This window comes from Dendrobates tinctorius, unplaced genomic scaffold (genome assembly GCF_039654945.1).
Source record: "Dendrobates tinctorius isolate UK_male_01 unplaced genomic scaffold, ASM3965494v1 ptg000145l, whole genome shotgun sequence".
Classification (NCBI taxonomy): domain Eukaryota; kingdom Metazoa; phylum Chordata; class Amphibia; order Anura; family Dendrobatidae; genus Dendrobates; species Dendrobates tinctorius.
The window spans coordinates 3,450,043-3,470,294 of NW_027361812.1; the positions used below are offsets into that span (position 1 = coordinate 3,450,043).

Genomic DNA, 20,252 nt, shown 5'->3' on the forward strand with positions numbered 1-20,252 from the left:
AATTAAGGGCGGAAACTCCTAATCTGGACTCACTGGTGATCTAGCTTACCTGACTTTGGGTCAGAACGAAAAGCAGCTACGACAAACACCTGATTCTTTGCTAGAGCCCCTGATGGTAGGGTTAGACTTGGTTCCAGATGGAGACCAAGTGGTACTCCAGGACGTATCTCGGAGCTGTGGCATCTGACCCTCAAAGGGGCACAGAAGCAGGACTAGCCATGAGCTGGTTAAACTGGAGGGATACAGCTGGTAGGCAGATGAGAAATCAGGCACAGGCAGGACAGGTACAGGAACACAGAATGGCCACAGGTACAGGATCATGGGTGCAGGTACATGGCCCCTGTCCAGCACTCCCTCCTCGTTGCCTGCCACCCGTGGTATGCGCTTAGCAAGCAGATCCCTGCGCACCGTGCTTAGGGCACATGCTCCCTCCTTCTTAAAGGGGCGACACGCACAGATCTAAAGTGTCTCCAGCCAATGGCTAGGAGACACTTGTTACTTAAGGCACCTCCATCTGCATGAAGGAGCCTGTTCAATGTTGTTAGTTCACCAAACACGCTTGCTAGTTCTCAGCTCCCTGTCCGCTAGTCCCACTAGTGTCAGTCAGTTTCTAACCTCCGTGCCAATATCTGCCTTGTCAATCTATATTTTAGCAGGTCCCGCATGCACCTGCCGTGCCAATCTGTATATCAGCCGGACCTGCCTGCATCTGCCTCTCCAACCTGCATATCAGCTGGTCCCGCATGCACCTGCCGTGCCAGTCTGTAGGTGAGCCGGACCTGCCCGAATCTGCCATGTCAATCTACATATCAACCAAGCCCGTCTGCACCTGCTGGGATAATCTGTATATCAGTCGGATACACCTGCACCTCCTGTAACAATTTCAATATCAGCCAGACCTGCCTGCACCTGTCGTGCACTCCAGGCTCTCCCTGAACCATGGCACAGTGGTTCCACAACTCCCATTACATTGTCACATTGTAAGAATAGTAACATATTTATAGCTGTGTGAGAGCTTTTTCCATGACAAGTTATAGGGTTTTTTTATGATATGGGTTTTACTTAACTTTAGAATCACTGTTTACTTAAAAATCATTGAAGCAAGGTGACCAAGAAACAGCATTTCTGGCTTTTGTTTTTGGACACCTTGAGATAGCATCACAGAAGGACCAATTGAGGTACAGAGGCAGTCCCCTCCCTCTGTCAACAATCTAGAGGTGTCAGTCTCGACCACGGCATCTAGAAGGTTAAACTGTCAGGATTGATGTTTGCAACGAACCTGGCAGTTGCAGCAGTGTATCAACTATGGTATATGTAGCAGCTGACACCCACTCCTTCAAGTGTAAGCTCAGTTGCATTAAATATCACCATCTTACAGTGGCATATAAAAGTTTGGGCACCCCTGGTCAAAATTACTGTTATTGCGAACAGTCAAGTAAGTTGAAGACAAAATTATCTCTAAAATGGCTAAAGTTAAAGAGAACAAATTTACTTTGTATTTTAGGCAAAAAAAATTGTCATCACTCTGAAAATAAAAATGATAGAGGCACCCAAAGCAGGAGAAGGCTATAAGAAGACATCAATTCATTTTCAAGTTGCCCTTTCCTTAGTTCAAAATGTAATTAAGAAATGGCAGTTAAGAAGAACAGTGGAGGTCAAGATAAGGTTTGGAAGACCAAGCACAATTTCAGCGAGAGCTGCTCGTAGGATTGCTACAGAGGCAAATCAGAACCCTGACTTTACTGCAAAAGACCATCAGAAAGAATTAGCAGACTGGAATTTGCGGTAGATTGTTTTACTGTTAAGAGACAACTGCACAAATATGGCCTTCATGGATGAGTCATCAGAAGAAAATCTCTCCTGCTTCCTCAATTCAGCATCAGTAGATTGTTAATGGTAATCAAGTAGATCTGGGTTGAATTATAATGGAAGTCACATCTAAGGGAAGAGAAGTAAATCCTCTGTTTCCCTTCCTAGCAGAGAAGGTTGGCACCCTACAGGAAACGTAGTGGCGCCCCTGCTCCACATTGGCTCACCCTATCTGACCCTGAAAGGAATTCCCTCATGGTTTTGAGATAAGTCATGAGTGTTACATTTTCTATTGAGGATCTATTATGATTCTCCTTGTATTATTTGTTTGAAACCTGTCTATGAGTGCTCATTATATATAGGGGAGTACATTTGCTGTAATAAGTCTATTACTCTTTTATTATGCTATTTTATTGATGACACTGTCACAAAACTAAACCTATTACGGTAATATAAATCTTCAACTGCCAGATTACCAAATATGTGCAGATAGAGGTATATTTCAAGTCCATTGTAACTATGTCATTAGAACATTGGAATATTTTATTCCTATCTGGTTTGAACTCTGCAGAGATATTTTATATCAGTGCTTGGCAAATCCCTATGATCTTTATATATATAGAGGGATTCAGTTCTTGATATTGAGACTGAAGCAGTGAGCACTTTTTAAATTACCTGTGTAACAAGGAGCACTCACTGAGTTATCATCTATGGCCGGCGTCAAACATAACGTATAAAAAATCGGTCCAATTATCACGGCCGAGAATCGCAGAAATGTTCCCTGAACAGTGATCCGTATGTCATCCATGTGCAATGCGAGGATGCGATTTCCTTGCATCAAAGTATCCGTGTGACATCCATATGGCATCTGTTGTGAACTCATTTTCTGGTTTACCTCTGGCTTCTGGTGAGGGTGGTGGAGCTGGATGTGTTGACAGAGGAGTCGTAAGTTTTCCATCCGGGCTCCCTCTGGTGGTAACAGTAGGTAATGAAGCTGATCTAAATGGCAGAGACCTGCCACCTGAGGAGGAGGACTGTGAGTGGACATCAGGAGTCTCTGACTGGATGTAAGACAGCCGACTCCTTAATTCTGTGCTGGTGATTTTTCCCTGCCCTGAGGTTCTGGTTTCCAGTTCTGTTCCTGCCTTCTCAAACTAAGTGTGCTCTGCTATTATTTCACATGAGATTTGGTCTGGTTTACTCAGTTTTTGTGGTCAGCCAGCCCCTGCTGGGGCTGTGCTGAATTTCCATTCTTATGTCTCTGTTTGTGCCAGTTTGCTTTTTGTCCCTGATTAGATTGGTCTCTTTTTGCTCTGTCTTCAGAATATACCAGAGTGCTGATATAGGGAATTGAAGTCTAGCGACTTCAGGGTTTTTGTTATCAGAAAGGGTTGGACATTTTTTGGCAGGGTTTTGTGCATGATTGCAGACAGCATCTTTCCTTTCCTGTCCTTTCTAGTTAGTGTGGGCCCCATCGTTTGCTCAGCCTATTTTTCTATCTGTGTTTGTGTTTTCATCTTGTCTCACTGACAATACATGTTTGGGGGCTGTCTATTGCTTTGGGGTCTGCTCTGGGGCAGTTTAGATTTCCCCTTTTCTTGCTTTAGGCTTATTTAGTTCTCCTTCTGTGACGAGGCGTCTAGAACCATCGTAGGTACGCTCCACGGCTACTGCTAGTTGTGTGGATAGGATCAGGGGTCTGCAATCCGCTTAGTTACCAACCTCTCTGGTTTTCTGTGGCTTAGCTTGTTTTTCCTCCTCGGTGACTCATTCATAACAGAATCACCAGCCATACCGCAGACTCTAGGGTACTCAAAAGCAGGGGGAAAAAAAAAAAGTGTCAGAATTTTTTTTTTATATGCATTTTTTCCTCTTTTTCTCTGGGGCCGTAGGAGGATTTTTTCCTTAATGGAGATTAAGCAATTGCCTGATCGTGTGGAGCAGCTTGCTGCTGAAGTGCGGGGAATTTCCACCTATCTCGCTCAATCACATGCTGTTGAACCCAAAATCCCTACTCCTGATGTATTTTCTGGGGATCGGTCTAAATTTTTGAATTTTAAGAATAATTGTAAATTATTTCTTGCCTTGAAGCCTAACTCATCGGGGAGCTCTGCGCAGCAGGTTAAAACTGTCATCTCCTTGCTGCGTGGTGATCCCCAGGATTGGGCGTTTTCTTTGACACCTGAAAATCCTATTCTGACTAATGTGGATGCATTTTTTCAGGCCTTGGGGTTGTTATATGCTGAACCTAATGCTATTGATCAAGCTGAGAAAGCTCTATTGGCATTGAACCAGGGTCAGGATTCTGCAGAGTTATACTGACAAAGATTCCGAAAGTGGGCGTTAATTACTACATGGAATGATGGTGCCTTGGCAGCTCTCTTTCGCAAGGGTTTATCAGAAACTGTAAAAGATATTATGGTGGGATTTCCTGTTCCCTCTCGTCTTGACGATTCTATGTCATTAGCCATTCAAGTTGATCGGCGTTTACGTGAATGTAAAACTACACGAGAGGTGTTGCCACTTTTTGAACAAATGTCTGAACCTATGCAATATGATAGAGTTTTGTCTAGGGTGCAACATCAGGAGTATAGAAGGCGTAATAAGCTGTGTTTTTTCTGTGGAGATGCCTCTCATATTATTTCTGTCTGCCCTAAACGAGAAAAACGTTTTGCACACACATTTGCTGTGGGTGGCGTACAACCTAAGTTTCTTTTGGCAATTACTCTGATCTGCTCCTTATCCACATTTTCCACCAAGGCTTTTGTGGATTCAGGAGCGGCTTTGAATCTGATGGATTTGGATTTTGCTAAACGTTGTGGTTTTCCCATGATACCTCTGTGGACACCTATTCCTTTGAGGTGTATTGATGCTACTCCTTTGGTGGAGAATAAACCTCAGTTTTGGACCCAGGTGATAATGCGGGTCACCCCAGACCACCAAGAAAATTGTAGATTTTTGGTACTGCATAATTTGCATGATACTATTGTTCTGGGTTATCCCTGGTTGCAAATCCATAATCCAGTTTTGGATTGGAAATCTGTGTCTGTGGTGAGTTGGGGCTGTCGGTGTGCTCTTGGTGACACTCCTGTTTTCTCCACCTCTCCCCAGTCTCATGATGTTCCTGACTATTTGGCTGATTTTTATGATGTATTTAGTGAGAGTAAGTCTGCGTACCTGCCTCCTCATAGGAGTTATGACTGTGCAATTGAGTTGAGGCATGGGTGTAAATTTCCCAAGGGTCGGCTTTTCAACTTATCTTTACCTGAACACGAGGCTATGCGATCTTATATTAAGGAGTCGTTGGAGAAGGGTCATATTAGACCATCCTCTTCACCCTTAGGTGCTCGGTTTTTTTTGTGGCGAAGAAAGATGGTTCATTAAGGCTTTGTATTGACTATCGTTCCCTTAACAAGATTACGGTTAAATATCAGTATCCGTTACCCCTGATTTCTGATTTATTCTCCAGAGTTAAAGGTGCCTGCTGGTTTACTAAGCTTGATCTCAGGGGGGCGTATAATCTTATTCGCATCAAGCATGGGGATGAATGGAAGACGGCGTTTAATACTCCGGAGGGACATTTTGAGTACCTGGTGATGCCTTTTGGGCTCACTAATGCCCCTTCTGTCTTCCAATCCTTCATGAATGATGTTTTTCGGGACTTTGTGGATAAGTTTTTGATCATCTATTTGGATGATATTATGATCTTTTCCAGTGATTGGGATTCTCATGTGGAACATGTTCGGACTGTGTTCCGGATTTTGAGGGAGAATTCCCTGTATGTTAATGGATCGAAATGCCTTTTTGGTGTACAGAGGATTTCATTTTTGGGATTTATTTTGTCTCTGTCAACTATTGAAATGGACCCGGCCAAGGTACAGGCCATTTATGATTGGGTTCAGCCCACTTCTTTGAAGGCTCTCCAGAAGTTTTTGGGTTTTGCTAATTTTTATCGTAAATCTATAGCTAATTTTTCTGGTATTGCCAAACCTCTGACTGACCTGACCAAGAAGGGCACAGATGTGCTGAATTGGTCTCCAGAGGCTGTTTTGACATTTCAGGAGCTGAAGCGGAGGTTCACTTCTGCTCCGGTTTTACGGCAACCTGATGTCTCACTTCCATTTCAGGTAGAGGTAGATGCTTCGGAGATTGGTGCAGGAGCTGTTTTGTCCCAAAAAGATCCGGTGACTTCTAAAATGAATCCCTGTGCCTTCTTTTCCTGAAAGTTCTCCCCATCTGAACGCAAATATGATGTGGGGAATCGGGAATTGTTGGCCATGAAGTGGGCATTCGAGGAGTGGAGACATTGGTTGGAGGGAGCTAGACATCAAGTTGTGGTCCTTACTGACCACAAGAATTTGATTTACCTGGAGTCGGCCAAACGCTTGTATCCTAGACAGGCTAGGTGGGCCTTGTTTTTCACGCGTTTTGATTTTGTGGTCTCCTTTCTTCCGGGCACTAAGAATGTTAAGGCAGACGCCCTTGCTAGAAGTTTCTTTGCTGATTCTCCTATTGTGACCAAACCTACTGCCATCCTACGTGAGGGGGTAGTTCTTTCTGCCATCTCGACCAATTTGAGACGTGCCCTGGAAGAATTTCAGGAGGACAAACCTGAGCGTTGTCCTATGGGAAAATTGTATGTTCCTGACCAGTGGAGGAAGAGATTGATGTCTGAAGTTCATTGCTCCGCGTTGGCTGGTCATCCAGGTATTTTTGGTACCAGAGATTTGGTGAGTCGGTCTTTTTGGTGGCCCGCCTTATCTCGTGATATCAGGAATTTTGTGCAGTCTTGTGGGACTTGTTCCCGGTCTAAACCCTGTTCTCGTTCTAGTGGGTTGTTGATGCCCTTGCCGGTGCCCAAGAGGCTATGGACCCATATCTCAATGGATTTTATTTCTGATCTTCCTGTCTCTCAGAGAATGAATTATCTGGGTGATTTGTGATAGGTTTTCTAAGATGGTCCATCTTGTACCACTCCCAAAGCTGCCATCTTCCTCAGAGTTGGTGCCCTTGTTTTTACAACAGATGGTTCGGTTGCATGGGATTCCTGAGAACATTGTGTCGGACAGAGGAGTCCAGTTTGTCTCCAGATTTTGGAAAGCTTTTTGTTCCAAGCTGGGAATTCAGTTATCCTTCTCCTCTGCGTTTCACCCACAGACCAATGGGCAGACTGAGAGAACAAACCAGACTTTGGAGTCTTATTTGAGATGTTTTATATGTGCTGATCAGGATGATTGGGTCTCATTTTTGCCCTTGGCCGAATTCGCCCTAAATAATAGAGCTAGTTCTGCCACATTGATGTCGCCCTTTTTCTGTAACTTTGGGTTCCATCCTTGATTTTCTTCAGGGCAAGTGGAATCTTCAGCCTGCCCAGGTGTTGACACTGTGGTAGAGAGAATGCAGCAGATTTGGGACCAAGTGGTGGATAAGTTGTCCCTCTCTCAAGAAAAGGCCCAGCGGTTTTCCAACCGGCATAGGACCATTGGTCCCCGGTTTAAAGTGGGTGATATGGTTTGGTTGTCGTCAAAAAATATCTCTATGAAGGTTGCGTCTCCAAAGTTCAAGCCAAGATTTATTGGACCTTATAGGATTTTGGAGATTTTTAACCCGGTCTCTTTTCGATTGGCTCTTCCAGTTACGTTTAAGATCCATAACGTGTTTCATAAGTCTCTGTTGAAGAGGTTTGTTGAGCCAGTGGTTCCTATGGCTGCACCTCCTGACCCTGTGTTGGTTGAAGGTAATGTGGAATATGAGGTAGAGAAAATACTGGATTCTCGGCTGGCTAGACGGAGACTCCAGTATTTGGTCAAGTGGAAGGGTCATGGCCAGGAGGACAATTCTTGGGTCCCTGCTAGAGTTGAGCGATACCAGCCGATACTTGAAAATATCGGATCGGAATGGATCGGCCGATCTTAAAAAAAAGTATCGGTATCGCCGATTCCGATACCGGAAGTCCCATTCAAGTCTATGGGACTTCCGGTATCGGAATAAGAAAAACCCTATTTTTGCCTTGTACAGCCTCTTTGGGGTCTGTACGGGCCTTTCGGGGGGCTGTGCCGGCCTGCCAGGGGGTCTGTGCAGGCTCCAGTGGTCTGTGCCGGCCTGCCGGGGGGCTGTGACGGCCTGCCGGTGGTCTGTGCAGGCTCCGGTGGTCTGTGCCGGCCTGCCGGTGGTCTGTTCAGGCCTCGGGGGTCTGTGCAGGCATCGTCCGATGGGACTACAAGTCCCATCGGGCGATGCCTGCTACCATGACAGTGATTGACACATTAGCCAATGATGGGACACTAGTAGTCCCATCATCCGGCTAATGTGTTGAATGTAAAAAAATAAATAAAAAAAAATTACATGCTACATACATGCTACATACATACAACATGCATACTACATATATACTACATGTAACATGCATACTACATACATGCTACATACTACATGCATGCTACATACATGCTACATACTACATACATGCTACATACATACTACATATATACTACATGCATGCAACATACATACTACATATATACTACATGCATGCAACATACATGCTACATATATACTACATGCATGCAACATACATACAACATATATACTACATGCATGCAACATGCATACTACATATATACTACATGTAACATACATACTACATACATGCTACATACTACATGCATGCTACATACATACTACATATATACTACATGCATGCAACATACATACTACATATATACTACATGCATGCAACATGCATACTACATATATACTACATGTAACATACATACTACATACATGCTACATACTACATGCATGCAACATACATACTACATATATACTACATGCATGCAACATACATACTACATATATACTACATGCATGCAACATACATACTACATATATACTACATGCATGCAACATACATACTACATATATACTACATGCATGCAACATACATACAACATATATACTACATGCATGCAACATGCATACTACATATATATTACATATATACTACATGTAACATACATACTACATATATACTACATGTAACATACATACTACATACATGCTACATACTACATGCATGCTACATACTACATACATGCTACATACTACATACATGCTACATACATACTACATACATAATACATATATACTACATGCATGCAACATACATACAACATATATACTACATGCATGCAACATGCATACTACATATACTGTATACTATATATACTACATGCAACATACATACTACATATATACTACATGCATGCAACATACATACAACATATATACTACATGCATGCAACATGCATACTACATATATACTACATGCAACATACATACTACATATATACTACATGCAACATGCATACTACATACATGCTACATACTACATGCATGCTACATACATACTACATATATACTACATGCATGCATCATACATACTACATACAGTGGGGAAAAAAAGTATTTAGTCAGTCAGCAATAGTGCAAGTTCCACCACTTAAAAAGATGAGAGGCGTCTGTAATTTACATCATAGGTAGACCTCAACTATGGGAGACAAACTGAGAAAAAAAAATCCAGAAAATCACATTGTCTGGTTTTTTTTCATTTTATTTGCATATTATGGTGGAAAATAAGTATTTGGTCAGAAACAAAATTTCATCTCAATACTTTGTGATATATCCTTTGTTGGCAATGACAGAGGTCAAACGTTTTCTGTAAGTCTTCACAAGGTTGCCACACACTGTTGTTGGTATGTTGGCCCATTCCTCCATGCAGATCTCCTCTAGAGCATTGATGTTTTTGGCTTTTCGCTTGGCAACACGGACTTTCAACTCCCTCCAAAGGTTTTCTATAGGGTTGAGATCTGGAGACTGGCTAGGCCACTCCAGGACCTTGAAATGCTTCTTACGAAGCCACTCCTTCGTTGCCCTGGCGGTGTGCTTTGGATCATTGTCATGTTGAAAGACCCAGCCACGTTTCATCATCAATGCCCTTGCTGATGGAAGGAGGTTTGCACTCAAAATCTCACGATACATGGCCCCATTCATTCTTTCATGTACCCGGATCAGTCGTCCTGGCCCCTTTGCAGAGAAACAGCCCCAAAGCATGATGTTTCCACTACCATGCTTTACAGTAGGTATGGTGTTTGATGGATGCAACTCAGTATTCTTTTTCCTCCAAACACGACAAGTTGTGTTTCTACCAAACAGTTCCAGTTTGGTTTCATCAGACCATAGGACATTCTCCCAAAACTCCTCTGGATCATCCAAATGCTCTCTAGCAAACTTCAGACGGGCCCGGACATGTACAGGCTTAAGCAGTGGGACACGTCTGGCACTGCAGGATCTGAGTCCATGGTGGCGTAGTGTGTTACTTATGGTAGGCCTTGTTACATTGGTCCCAGCTCTCTGCAGTTCATTCACTAGGTCCCCCCGCGTGGTTCTGGGATTTTTGCTCACCGTTCTTGTGATCATTCTGACCCCACGGGGTGGGATTTTGCGTGGAGCACCAGATCGAGGGAGATTATCAGTGGTCTTGTATGTCTTCCATTTTCTAATTATTGCTCCCACAGTTGATTTCTTCACTCCAAGCTGGTTGGCTATTGCAGATTCAGTCTTCCCAGCCTGGTGCAGGGCTACAATTTTGTTTCTGGTGTCCTTTGACAGCTCTTTGGTCTTCACCATAGTGGAGTTTGGAGTCAGACTGTTTGAGGGTGTGCACAGGTGTCTTTTTATACTGATAACAAGTTTAAACAGGTGCCATTACTACAGGTAATGAGTGGAGGAAAGAGGAGACTCTTAAAGAAGAAGTTACAGGTCTGTGAGAGCCAGAAATCTTGATTGCTTGTTTCTGACCAAATACTTATTTTCCACCATAATATGCAAATAAAATGAAAAAAAAACAGACAATGTGATTTTCTGGATTTTTTTTTCTCAGTTTGTCTCCCATAGTTGAGGTCTACCTATGATGTAAATTACAGACACCTCTCATCTTTTTAAGTGGTGGAACTTGCACTATTGCTGACTGACTAAATACTTTTTTTCCCCACTGTATATACTACATGCATGCAACATACATACTACATATATACTACATGCATGCAACATACATACAACATATATACTACCTGCATGCAACATGCATACTACATATATACTACATGTAACATACATACTACATATATACTACATGTAACATACATACTACATACATGCTACATACTACATGCATGCTACATACTACATACATGCTACATACTACATACATGCTACATACATACTACATACATAATACATATATACTACATGCATGCAACATGCATACTACATATATACTATATATACTACATGTAACATACATACTACATATATACTACATGCTACATACATGCAACATACACACTACATGCTACATACATACTACATACATGCTACATACATACACACTACATGCTCGGAAAGCTCAACACTAGTCCCTGCCTCTGACATTCATGCCGACAGATTGGTTCATGCTTTTCACCGGGCCCATCCTGATCAGCCCGGTGGCATGAATGAGGGTTCGGTGACCCCTCCTCAAGGGGGGGTACTGTAGTGAACTCATTTTCTGGTTTACCTCTGGCTTCTGGTGAGGGTGGTGGAGCTGGATGTGTTGGCAGAGGAGTCGTGAGTTCTCCATCCGGGCTCCCTCTGGTGGTAACAGTAGGTAATGAAGCTGATCTAAATGGCAGAGACCTGCCACCTGAGGAGGAGGACTGTGAGTGGACATCAGGAGTCTCTGACTGGATTTAAGACAGCCGACTCCCTAATTCTGTGCTGGTGATTTTTCCCTGCCCTGAGGTTCTGGTTTCCAGTTTTGTTCCTGCCTTCTCAAGCTGTGTGTGCTCTGCTATTATTTCACATGAGATTTGGTCTGGTTTACTCAGTTTTTGTGGTCAGCCAGCCCCTGCTGGGGCTGTGCTGAATTTCCATTCTTATGTTTCTCTGTTTATGCCAGTTTTCTTTTTGCTGATATAGGGAATTGAAGTCCAGCGACTTCAGGGTTTTTGTTATCAGAAAGGGTTGGACATTTTTTGGCAGGGTTTTGTGCGTGATTGCAGACAACATCTTTCCTTTCCTGTCCTTTCTAGTTAGTGTGGGCCCCATCGTTTGCTCAGCCTATTTTTCTATCTGTGTTTGTGTTTTCATCTTGTCTCACCGACAATACATGTTTGGGGGCTGTCTATTGCTTTGGGGTCTGCTCTGGGGCAGTTTAGATTTCCCCTTTTCTTGCTTGAGGTTTATTTAGTTCTCCGGCTGTGACGAGGCATCTAGAATCATCGTAGGTACGCTCCACGGCTACTGATAGTTGTGTGGATAGGATCAGGGGTCTGCAAACTGCTTATTTACCAACCTCTCTGGTTTTCTGTGGCTTAGCTTGTTTTTGTTTTTCCTCCTCGGTGACTCATTCATAACAGGCATCTATGTGGCGAGATTTTATCGCAGCCTTGCAAAATGGACATTTAACTGATCCATGGCCTCAAATATTCATTAAAACATATATAGTGTATATATATATGTGTGTGTCACTGATTCATATATATATGTACAGTATATATACAATATATGTCTTTATATTTCATACAGAGCTAGATAGCAGAATAGCCGTTAATTCATTTGTCGGCTCCTGTAAAATCATTGCAGAACCTGACAGGATAGGAGACATGGTTTACATACAGTAAACCATTGCAGAGCAATTAGATTTATATATGTCAGCGACTAATAGTTTTAGAAGTACAGTATGTGTGTGTAAAATTTGGGACCTGTAGGTATTTACTAAAATAATGTATTCACGGGGAAAACTGGTAGTGTAATAAAAATGGAAAACCTGTGTTTTTAATTGTTTCATTAAAAGACTTTATTCTTAATGTGTGTGTGCTTTTTTAGCCCTTTCATACTATTGGACTAATAATGGATAGGTGTCCAATTGACACCTCTCCATTATTAACCAGGCTTAATGTCACCTTACAATACAAAGATGACATTAACCCATTATTACCCCATATGCTACCGCTACAGGGCAATGGGAAGAGACAGGCTAAGTGATGGAATTGGCACATCTTACAGATGCGCTTTTTTTGGGGTGGCTGTGGGCAGATATTTTAAGCTGGGGGGGCCAATAACCATGGTCCTTTTCTTGGCTATTAATATTTGCCCTCAGTCACTGGCTTTCCCTCTCTGGCAGAGAAAATTGCGCGGGAGCCCACGCCAGTTTTTTACGTGAAGAAATGCTTTTATTAAACACCTACAGCTACAAAATTTTACACACAGACACTACTAACATTAGTGACTGACATATATAAATATAACTGATATGCAATGGTTTAATGTATGTAAACCATGTCTCCTCTTCTGTCGGGTTCTGTAATGATTTTACAGAAGCCAACAATTGAAATATCGCCTATTCTGCTTTTTATACTTGTAGGAAATATGAATATATATATGTGTGTGTCAATGACATATATATATACCTATACTATGTGTATACATGTATTCTATCTATTCTATTGTAACCTGTCAGTGTGATTTTACTGTACACCACACTGAATTGCCGGCTTTTCTAAGTACACCAGTGCGTATTTTTCGCAAGTCACATGCATAGTCCGTGTGTAATCAGTTTTTGTCTCGCACCCATAGACTTGCATTGGCAAGTCTCGGCCGTAATACGGTGCAAATTGCAGCATGCTGTGATTTCTCTCGCACTTATAATACGGCCGAGAAAAAAACGGATGATGGGAGCTGCCCCATAGATTAACATTGGTCCGAGTGCTATGCGATTTTTTTCTCGCATAGCACTCGTCCGTATTTCTCTCTAGTGTGATTCCAGCCTATAGACGATTGTGGCAGGTCTCCAAATTGTATTGCACTTAAGCACTTTAATGGGTGTTGATTATGGCTTGGTAAGGGTATTCCTTTGAGTGTCAGATAGGGTGAGCCAACGTGGAGCGGGGGTACCACTACATTAACCATAGGATGCCAATCTCCACTGCTAGGAAGGGAAAAGGTAGATTTACTTCTCTTCCCTTAGATATGATTTCCATCATAATTATAATTCAACTCAGATCTATTTGATTACCATTACCAATCTACTGACCCTGTTTTTTGATCTACTCACCGGGTTTCTTTGAATGAGACCTGAGCTTTTTAAGTATAAATAATAAAAGCTTAATTTTAATAGTTTCTGTTTTTTCTTTGGTTCTATACTCATCCTTATTCACCCTTTTTGTTTTTGTTCAATGAAATTTCAATAAATTATTGATGCAAATATAACACCATCTGTAAAATAGCTGGAGTTGAAAAGAGAATGGCTTCTCCAAATGGAAAATGATCCTAAACACACGTCCAAATGTACAATAGACTACCTCAAAAGGAGCTTGCTGAAGGTTTTACAATGTTCCCTCATCTGAACATCTGTAATGTACATAATAGTGGAACCACTGTGCAGTGGACTGAGGAGAGCCTGGAGTGCCATGACTGGGTGAACATCTGATTCTTCACTAGAGCTCATGATGGTGTGGTTAGACTTGGTTCCAGATGGACACCAGGTGCTACTCCAAAACAGACCTCAGACACACCACATCTGACCCCCAAGAGGCAGGAAGCTCTAGCGGCTATTAATGGGAGGGCTCGGCTTGTACATGCAGGCACAGCAGGTAAACAGAAATGGCAGGTGCTGGTGGGCACAGCTGGTATACAGGAAGGCACAGCAGGTACTCGCAGGCAAGGCTGGTATACAGGGAGATATGGCAGGTGCTGGATGGTACGGCTGGTGTACATGCACCCAAGGGAGGTGCTGGCAGGTCCAGCTGGTATACAGATAGACAAATATTGACCATACAGGGAACCATTGATAAGAGACTGCCAAAGAAACCAACAACCCTGTGGTTAGGTCTCAGGCAAAACATTACAATAGGACACTCCTGAATACAACAATTTAAACAAAATGAAATGGAGTACTAGGTCCAAAAATTAGTAAAAAAATGAATTTAATCAATACATAATTAATACAAAAACATAGTTTCACAAATCAGCAAAGTATATAGAAACCAGTACAAGAGGCACAAAAAGCAGCAGGATAAGGTAAATAGTGGCTAAGGATGTCATGGCTACAACGGACAAATATATAGTAAAGTGCTAAGTGCTTGTCTCAAATGTGAGTAGGTGGGATGGACATCAGTATTTTCATAAAGTCAACCTCATGGTGTGCACACAAACCATAGAGCCAATATCCCCCCTATCCTAAAAGTGCTTACCCATATTATCGTTAAGTCAGGACACACGACACGCCACCACCGATGCGCGCTTCGTGTTCGCTTCTTCAAGGTGTGCTGAGTCTCTAGTGGCTATTAATGGGAGGGCTCGGATGGTACAGGCAGGCACAGCAGATAAACAGGAATGGCAGGTGCTGGTGGGCACAGCTGGTATACAGGAAGGCTCGGCAGGTACTGGCAGGCATGGCTAGTATACAGGGAGATATGGCAGGTGCTGGCAGGTACAGCTGGTGTACATGCACACATGGCAGGTGCTGGCAGGTACAGCTGGTATACAGACAGGCCAACAGGTGCTGGCATGTACAGACAGGAATACTAGAACAAGGGACCTAAGAACTAGCAAGCATGCAGACTAGCAGAGTGAACATGTTGCTCAGGCATCTCCCAACAGGTGGAGATGCCTTAAATAATCAGTGTCTCCCAGCCATTGGCTGAAGACTCTTTAGAACGGTGCACGCTGTCTCTTTAAGAGACCCAGTGGTGAGTGAGTCAGCGTCCCTGCTGGGGAAGAGGGGGATGGGAATCATGCAGGGACGCCCTTGCTACAACATCATTGAAAATCTGTGGCTAGACCTCAAAATAGCAATTCGTGCAAAATGACCTAGGAATCTCTCAGAACTGGAAGAATTTACCAAAGAAGGATGGATGAAAATCCCTCAAAGAAGAACTGAAAGACTCTTGGCTGGCTATAGAAAGCATTTACAAGCTGTGATACTTGCAAAAGGGGGTGCTACGAGGTGCTAACCTTGCAGGATTCCCGAACTTTTGCATCCACCCATTTTCCTTTATGATATTTTTAAAATGTAAAAAAAGACTATGTAATTTTTTTTGCCCAAAATAGAAAGGAAATGTCATCTTTAGGCCTTTTAGACATCATCTCATCTTCAACTTGCTTAACTGTTCACAATAGCAGTAATTTTGACCAGGGGTGCCCAAACTTTTTACATGCAATTGTATGATGCAATGCTACGTCGTAGGGCAGGGAAAATGTTAATGCCGCAAGAGATTGGTATAAACTCACTTTAACAGAATAGATTTTTACAACAGTAATTTGGCAAATATAGATTACACAAAAACACCGACATTCTACATTCTAATTTGTAATTATAATAGAAATACATAAGGTACATTACCGGGCATGTGCACCATGCGGCAATTACAGTTCTCTACCAGATACCGAGTCTCACAGTCAATCCGACATGCAGAAATACTATAAGTATCAAAGAACTCCGAGTCCATGGTGCTAGATTTGCAATCTCCCCATGGTGGGGGCAGGTACGTTAGCTGAGGAAGAGAGTAAGAGAAAATCGGAGATAAAGACTGATTGAGGCAGGCAAGCTGCCAAGATAATTTGACATGAAGCACACCATGACATATACATCAGTTCTGCAATGATGAAGGGCAAGAACCGCAAATCTACTGTATGCAAGAGGAAAACTAGTTTGGCTTTATTTCATAACTAGTAAGGCAAGACTTTTCAATGGATAATGTGATCACTATTTCGAAAAGGTGGCACTAGAGTCCCTGTGATGAGGCTATTTGCATATTTTATTTCCCAAGAAGCCGTGCATGGCCTATAAATCTACCTACCCAACCTTGTTGGTCTTCATGAGTTGAAACGTTATCCCTTAGACATACAGTCTTGAGAAAAAATAAGTACATTCTCTTTGTATTTTCTAGTTTTTCATATCTGAATGTAATACAAATAAACCCAGCTCCTTTTAAGGTATTAAAATTGGGTAAATGAACAACACCGTCATGACATATTAGACTGAATATACATACACTGTGTGTGAGCTCAAGGCGATGAATGAATGCATGAATTCCACCGATGCAAAACATGTAAAAAAAAATAACTTAGTTCATATTTTTGATCAAAAATTGGAAAAGCCATCCAATTACATCATGGTGTACATATGTAACAGGTCATTATTTATTTAACAAAAACTAGGTCAAAATGCAGAGTGGGAAAAATTCAGCGCACTCTATGAATCAATAGCTAGCAAAATGCCTTTAGAAGCAATAACTTGAAGTAATCATATTCTGTACGATTTTCAGTCTCGATCTGGAGGAATTTTGATCCACTCCACTTTAAAACATTGCTTAAAGGGGTTGTCCATTTCTCGGGCAACAACTTCTTAAATACTAAATTAACCCAATATGATAAAAAAACCCATATACTCATCTTCTTGCATGACATTGTTATGCCGCATGAGTCCTGCAACCAATCATTGGCCTGCTGCGCTCTCAGTTCCTTTGGACATCTGAGTTTCATCCAAAAGAAATTGTGAGCAAGGCTACCTACTAGTGGCCGCTGATAGTCTACAGGTCTCAAATCGCATAACAATGTCAGGCGAACCTTTAGATTACCGTTACCAACTAGGAATGGCGCCGGTGCAGGATGTCAGTATTTACATACACTAAATACAGTAATACAGTTTTTAAAAAGGGGTAGTGCAAGTAGTAGACACCCCTTTAAGCTCATTGAGGTTCGTGGGCATTTGTTTAGGCACTGATCTCTTAAAGTGTAACCATCATTTCAATTTTTATTTCATAAATCAATCATACACCTGAAAATAACCAACTTTGTATTATGTCTTATCAGAGGAATCTGCTTCTTTCTCCTCCTGGATTGATCAGTCATTTTCAAAATTCTCAATTCTCAGATAAAATCTGTATACAGTGAAGACTGATTGTTACATTACTGAGAAGGAAGTTGGCAGCTGCTATTGATAAGATTTTATATAGAGGGGAAGGGGTGGAGCTCTGCCTCTAGCTCCTCCTTCTTTCTTATTTACATAAATTTCATCAGCACCAGCTGCCATCTTCTATCTCAGTAATGTAATAATCTCTCTTCACTGAATACAGATTTTACCCAGGAGAAAGCAGCAGATTTCTTTGATCAGATATATTGCAATGTTGCTTGTATTCATGTGTAGATTCTGATGTCGATTTGCTGATGTGCTTGAGAACATTGTCCTGCTCCTAAGACCATTACCAATGTCTTTCCTCCATAGCATTGACTGTATTTTCTGGTATTGAGCACCTAAATGCCGGAGACCAGCAAACTGCCAAAACTTCTGCTTTTATAAAGGAGGTCACATTTGCTGATGAACAATTAGTAAATGGCATTTGATTAGCATAACATGTCTACTTACACTCTTAATTCCGATGGAGGTAATAAGGGTGTACTTAATTTTGCACACACTGCTTCTGCATTTTGCCTTAGTTTTTGTAAATTAAATAATGACACAGTACAATTTGTCAGTTGTTTTTGTTCATGTAAGATTCCAAGTCATGATATATGAAACTATTAGAATTCAGGATGCACTTACACTTTTATTATGACCTTAGGCTACTTTCACATTTGCATTTTTTTGCGCTGCGTGTGCACTTTAAAAGCGCATAAAAAATGCATCATGTATTTTTTTATGTGTTTTCTTGTTTTTTGCGCATGGTTTTTACAAAAAAGACATTACCATAGACTATAATGTGTTTTTGGGTGAATTTCATGTGCGCATGCGTTTTTTTGAGACAGTTCGGACGCACACAAAATGCAACAGGATGCATTTTGTGCGCCCGGGCGCACACTACAAAAAAACGCATGCGCATACAAACGCGTACAGATGCATGACTATGAGCACCCATGTTAAGTATAGGAAAAAAAAAACGCATGCGCATTTATGCAAAAAAACGCAAGTGTGAAACCAGCCTTACATGCAATTACAGTTATGATAAATTATGAATAGTACATAACTGACTGAGTCTAGCATATTTATATAAATGCAGCTCTCAATGTGTTTAAAAGTGAAACTTCACTTCATCAGCTTTTGCTACATAGTTACCAATTTTATATATACAGTATGTAAAATATATGTATATGCCATCAATATATGATCATTGAGGGTATGACCAATGTGAAACCTGAATCTACTGATTAAAGGGGTTCTCCCAAGAACAAAGTACTGTGAGGTAGCGCTGTCATTCACATAGGGGATCACTCGCTTGCAGCCACAAAAACCAGATCCGGCATGGGTTTTCCATAAAACAATCATAGTCCCTTCGGTTTATTCAGCATCATAAACCGTCAAAGCAACAGGAAACAGCATATAGTCAGCATAGCGTCCATTACAGAGTTCAGCTCTGTTATCCTGTAGTCATACAAGTTATGCACTGTTCAATGTGCAGGCTTTCTAGCCACCAAGTTATCTCACCCTGTCAGGGTTGCCTCATGCTGCTTCACCATGCTGCACACGTTCATTCCCTCCAGGGAACTAACAGGAACACGTCGCCATTACTCACAGCCACTTCACAGGCTGTTAGCCAGGAAGCCCCATCTCAGTGGGACCTTCCACACTGGACCAACCGGGTCCCAGCATTCACCACATGTGACCTACCCTGGCCACCTTATATGGTCTGTAGCCATGCCCACCGGGTCACATGGCTATGACCTCATCACAGGTCCTTGAACCATTCACAGACACTTTGGAATAGCGTTCTTAAACACACCCCCTGGGTGGGTTTGTAGGCAACAGTTACCTGGAGACTTCTCCCTGACACATTGACACAACACGTCAGCAGTATCACTGCTGATCAACACACACATCAGTCTCCATCTCAAGGCCACCCACCTTGAGATGCATAATGGTCATTCATGACTCTGCCATTCATCCTCTCTCCTGGGACATCCACACAGCGCCCCCTAGTGGACACAGTGGTCATTACACCACAGTACATTGTAATCAATATATCTTGGAATAAAAATAAGTTTCACAATTGAATGTGTTATAAAAATGTTCCTGTGCTGAGATAATCTTATAAATGTGCCCCTGCTGTTTACTGTGTAATGGCAGTGTCTTACTATGCAGAGCTGCTCTGGTTCTTGGTCAGCACATACTCCAGCTACTTGCTGAGATGTGGGGAGGCATAAGTCAATTATTAGTAGCTATATAGATGAAACAACAGGAGCGCACTGCTACTGCTGCCTGAAGTAACAAATTCACCTGCTTGAGGTAAGTAACACAGGAGTGAGTGTTTATGCCCTAATCATAAATAAAGTCACTGACGAAGGATTTCCAGCGGCCACTGAGCCTATATGTTGCTGACTTAATTTATGATGAGCTCACAAGACTG

General features: G+C 42.0%; 1 protein-coding gene across 3 annotated transcripts in view; it reads right to left on the reverse strand.

The window, feature by feature from the left end:
• ASIC1 (acid sensing ion channel subunit 1) overlaps positions 1-20,252 on the reverse strand; it is a 523,004-nt gene that overhangs the window by 131,302 nt on the left and 371,450 nt on the right. For all 3 annotated transcript variants that reach the window (XM_073546130.1, XM_073546132.1, XM_073546129.1), the window contains one exon: positions 16,253-16,403. In XM_073546130.1, the coding sequence (XP_073402231.1) occupies positions 16,253-16,403 (151 nt within the window). The remainder of the gene's footprint in view (positions 1-16,252; positions 16,404-20,252) is intronic.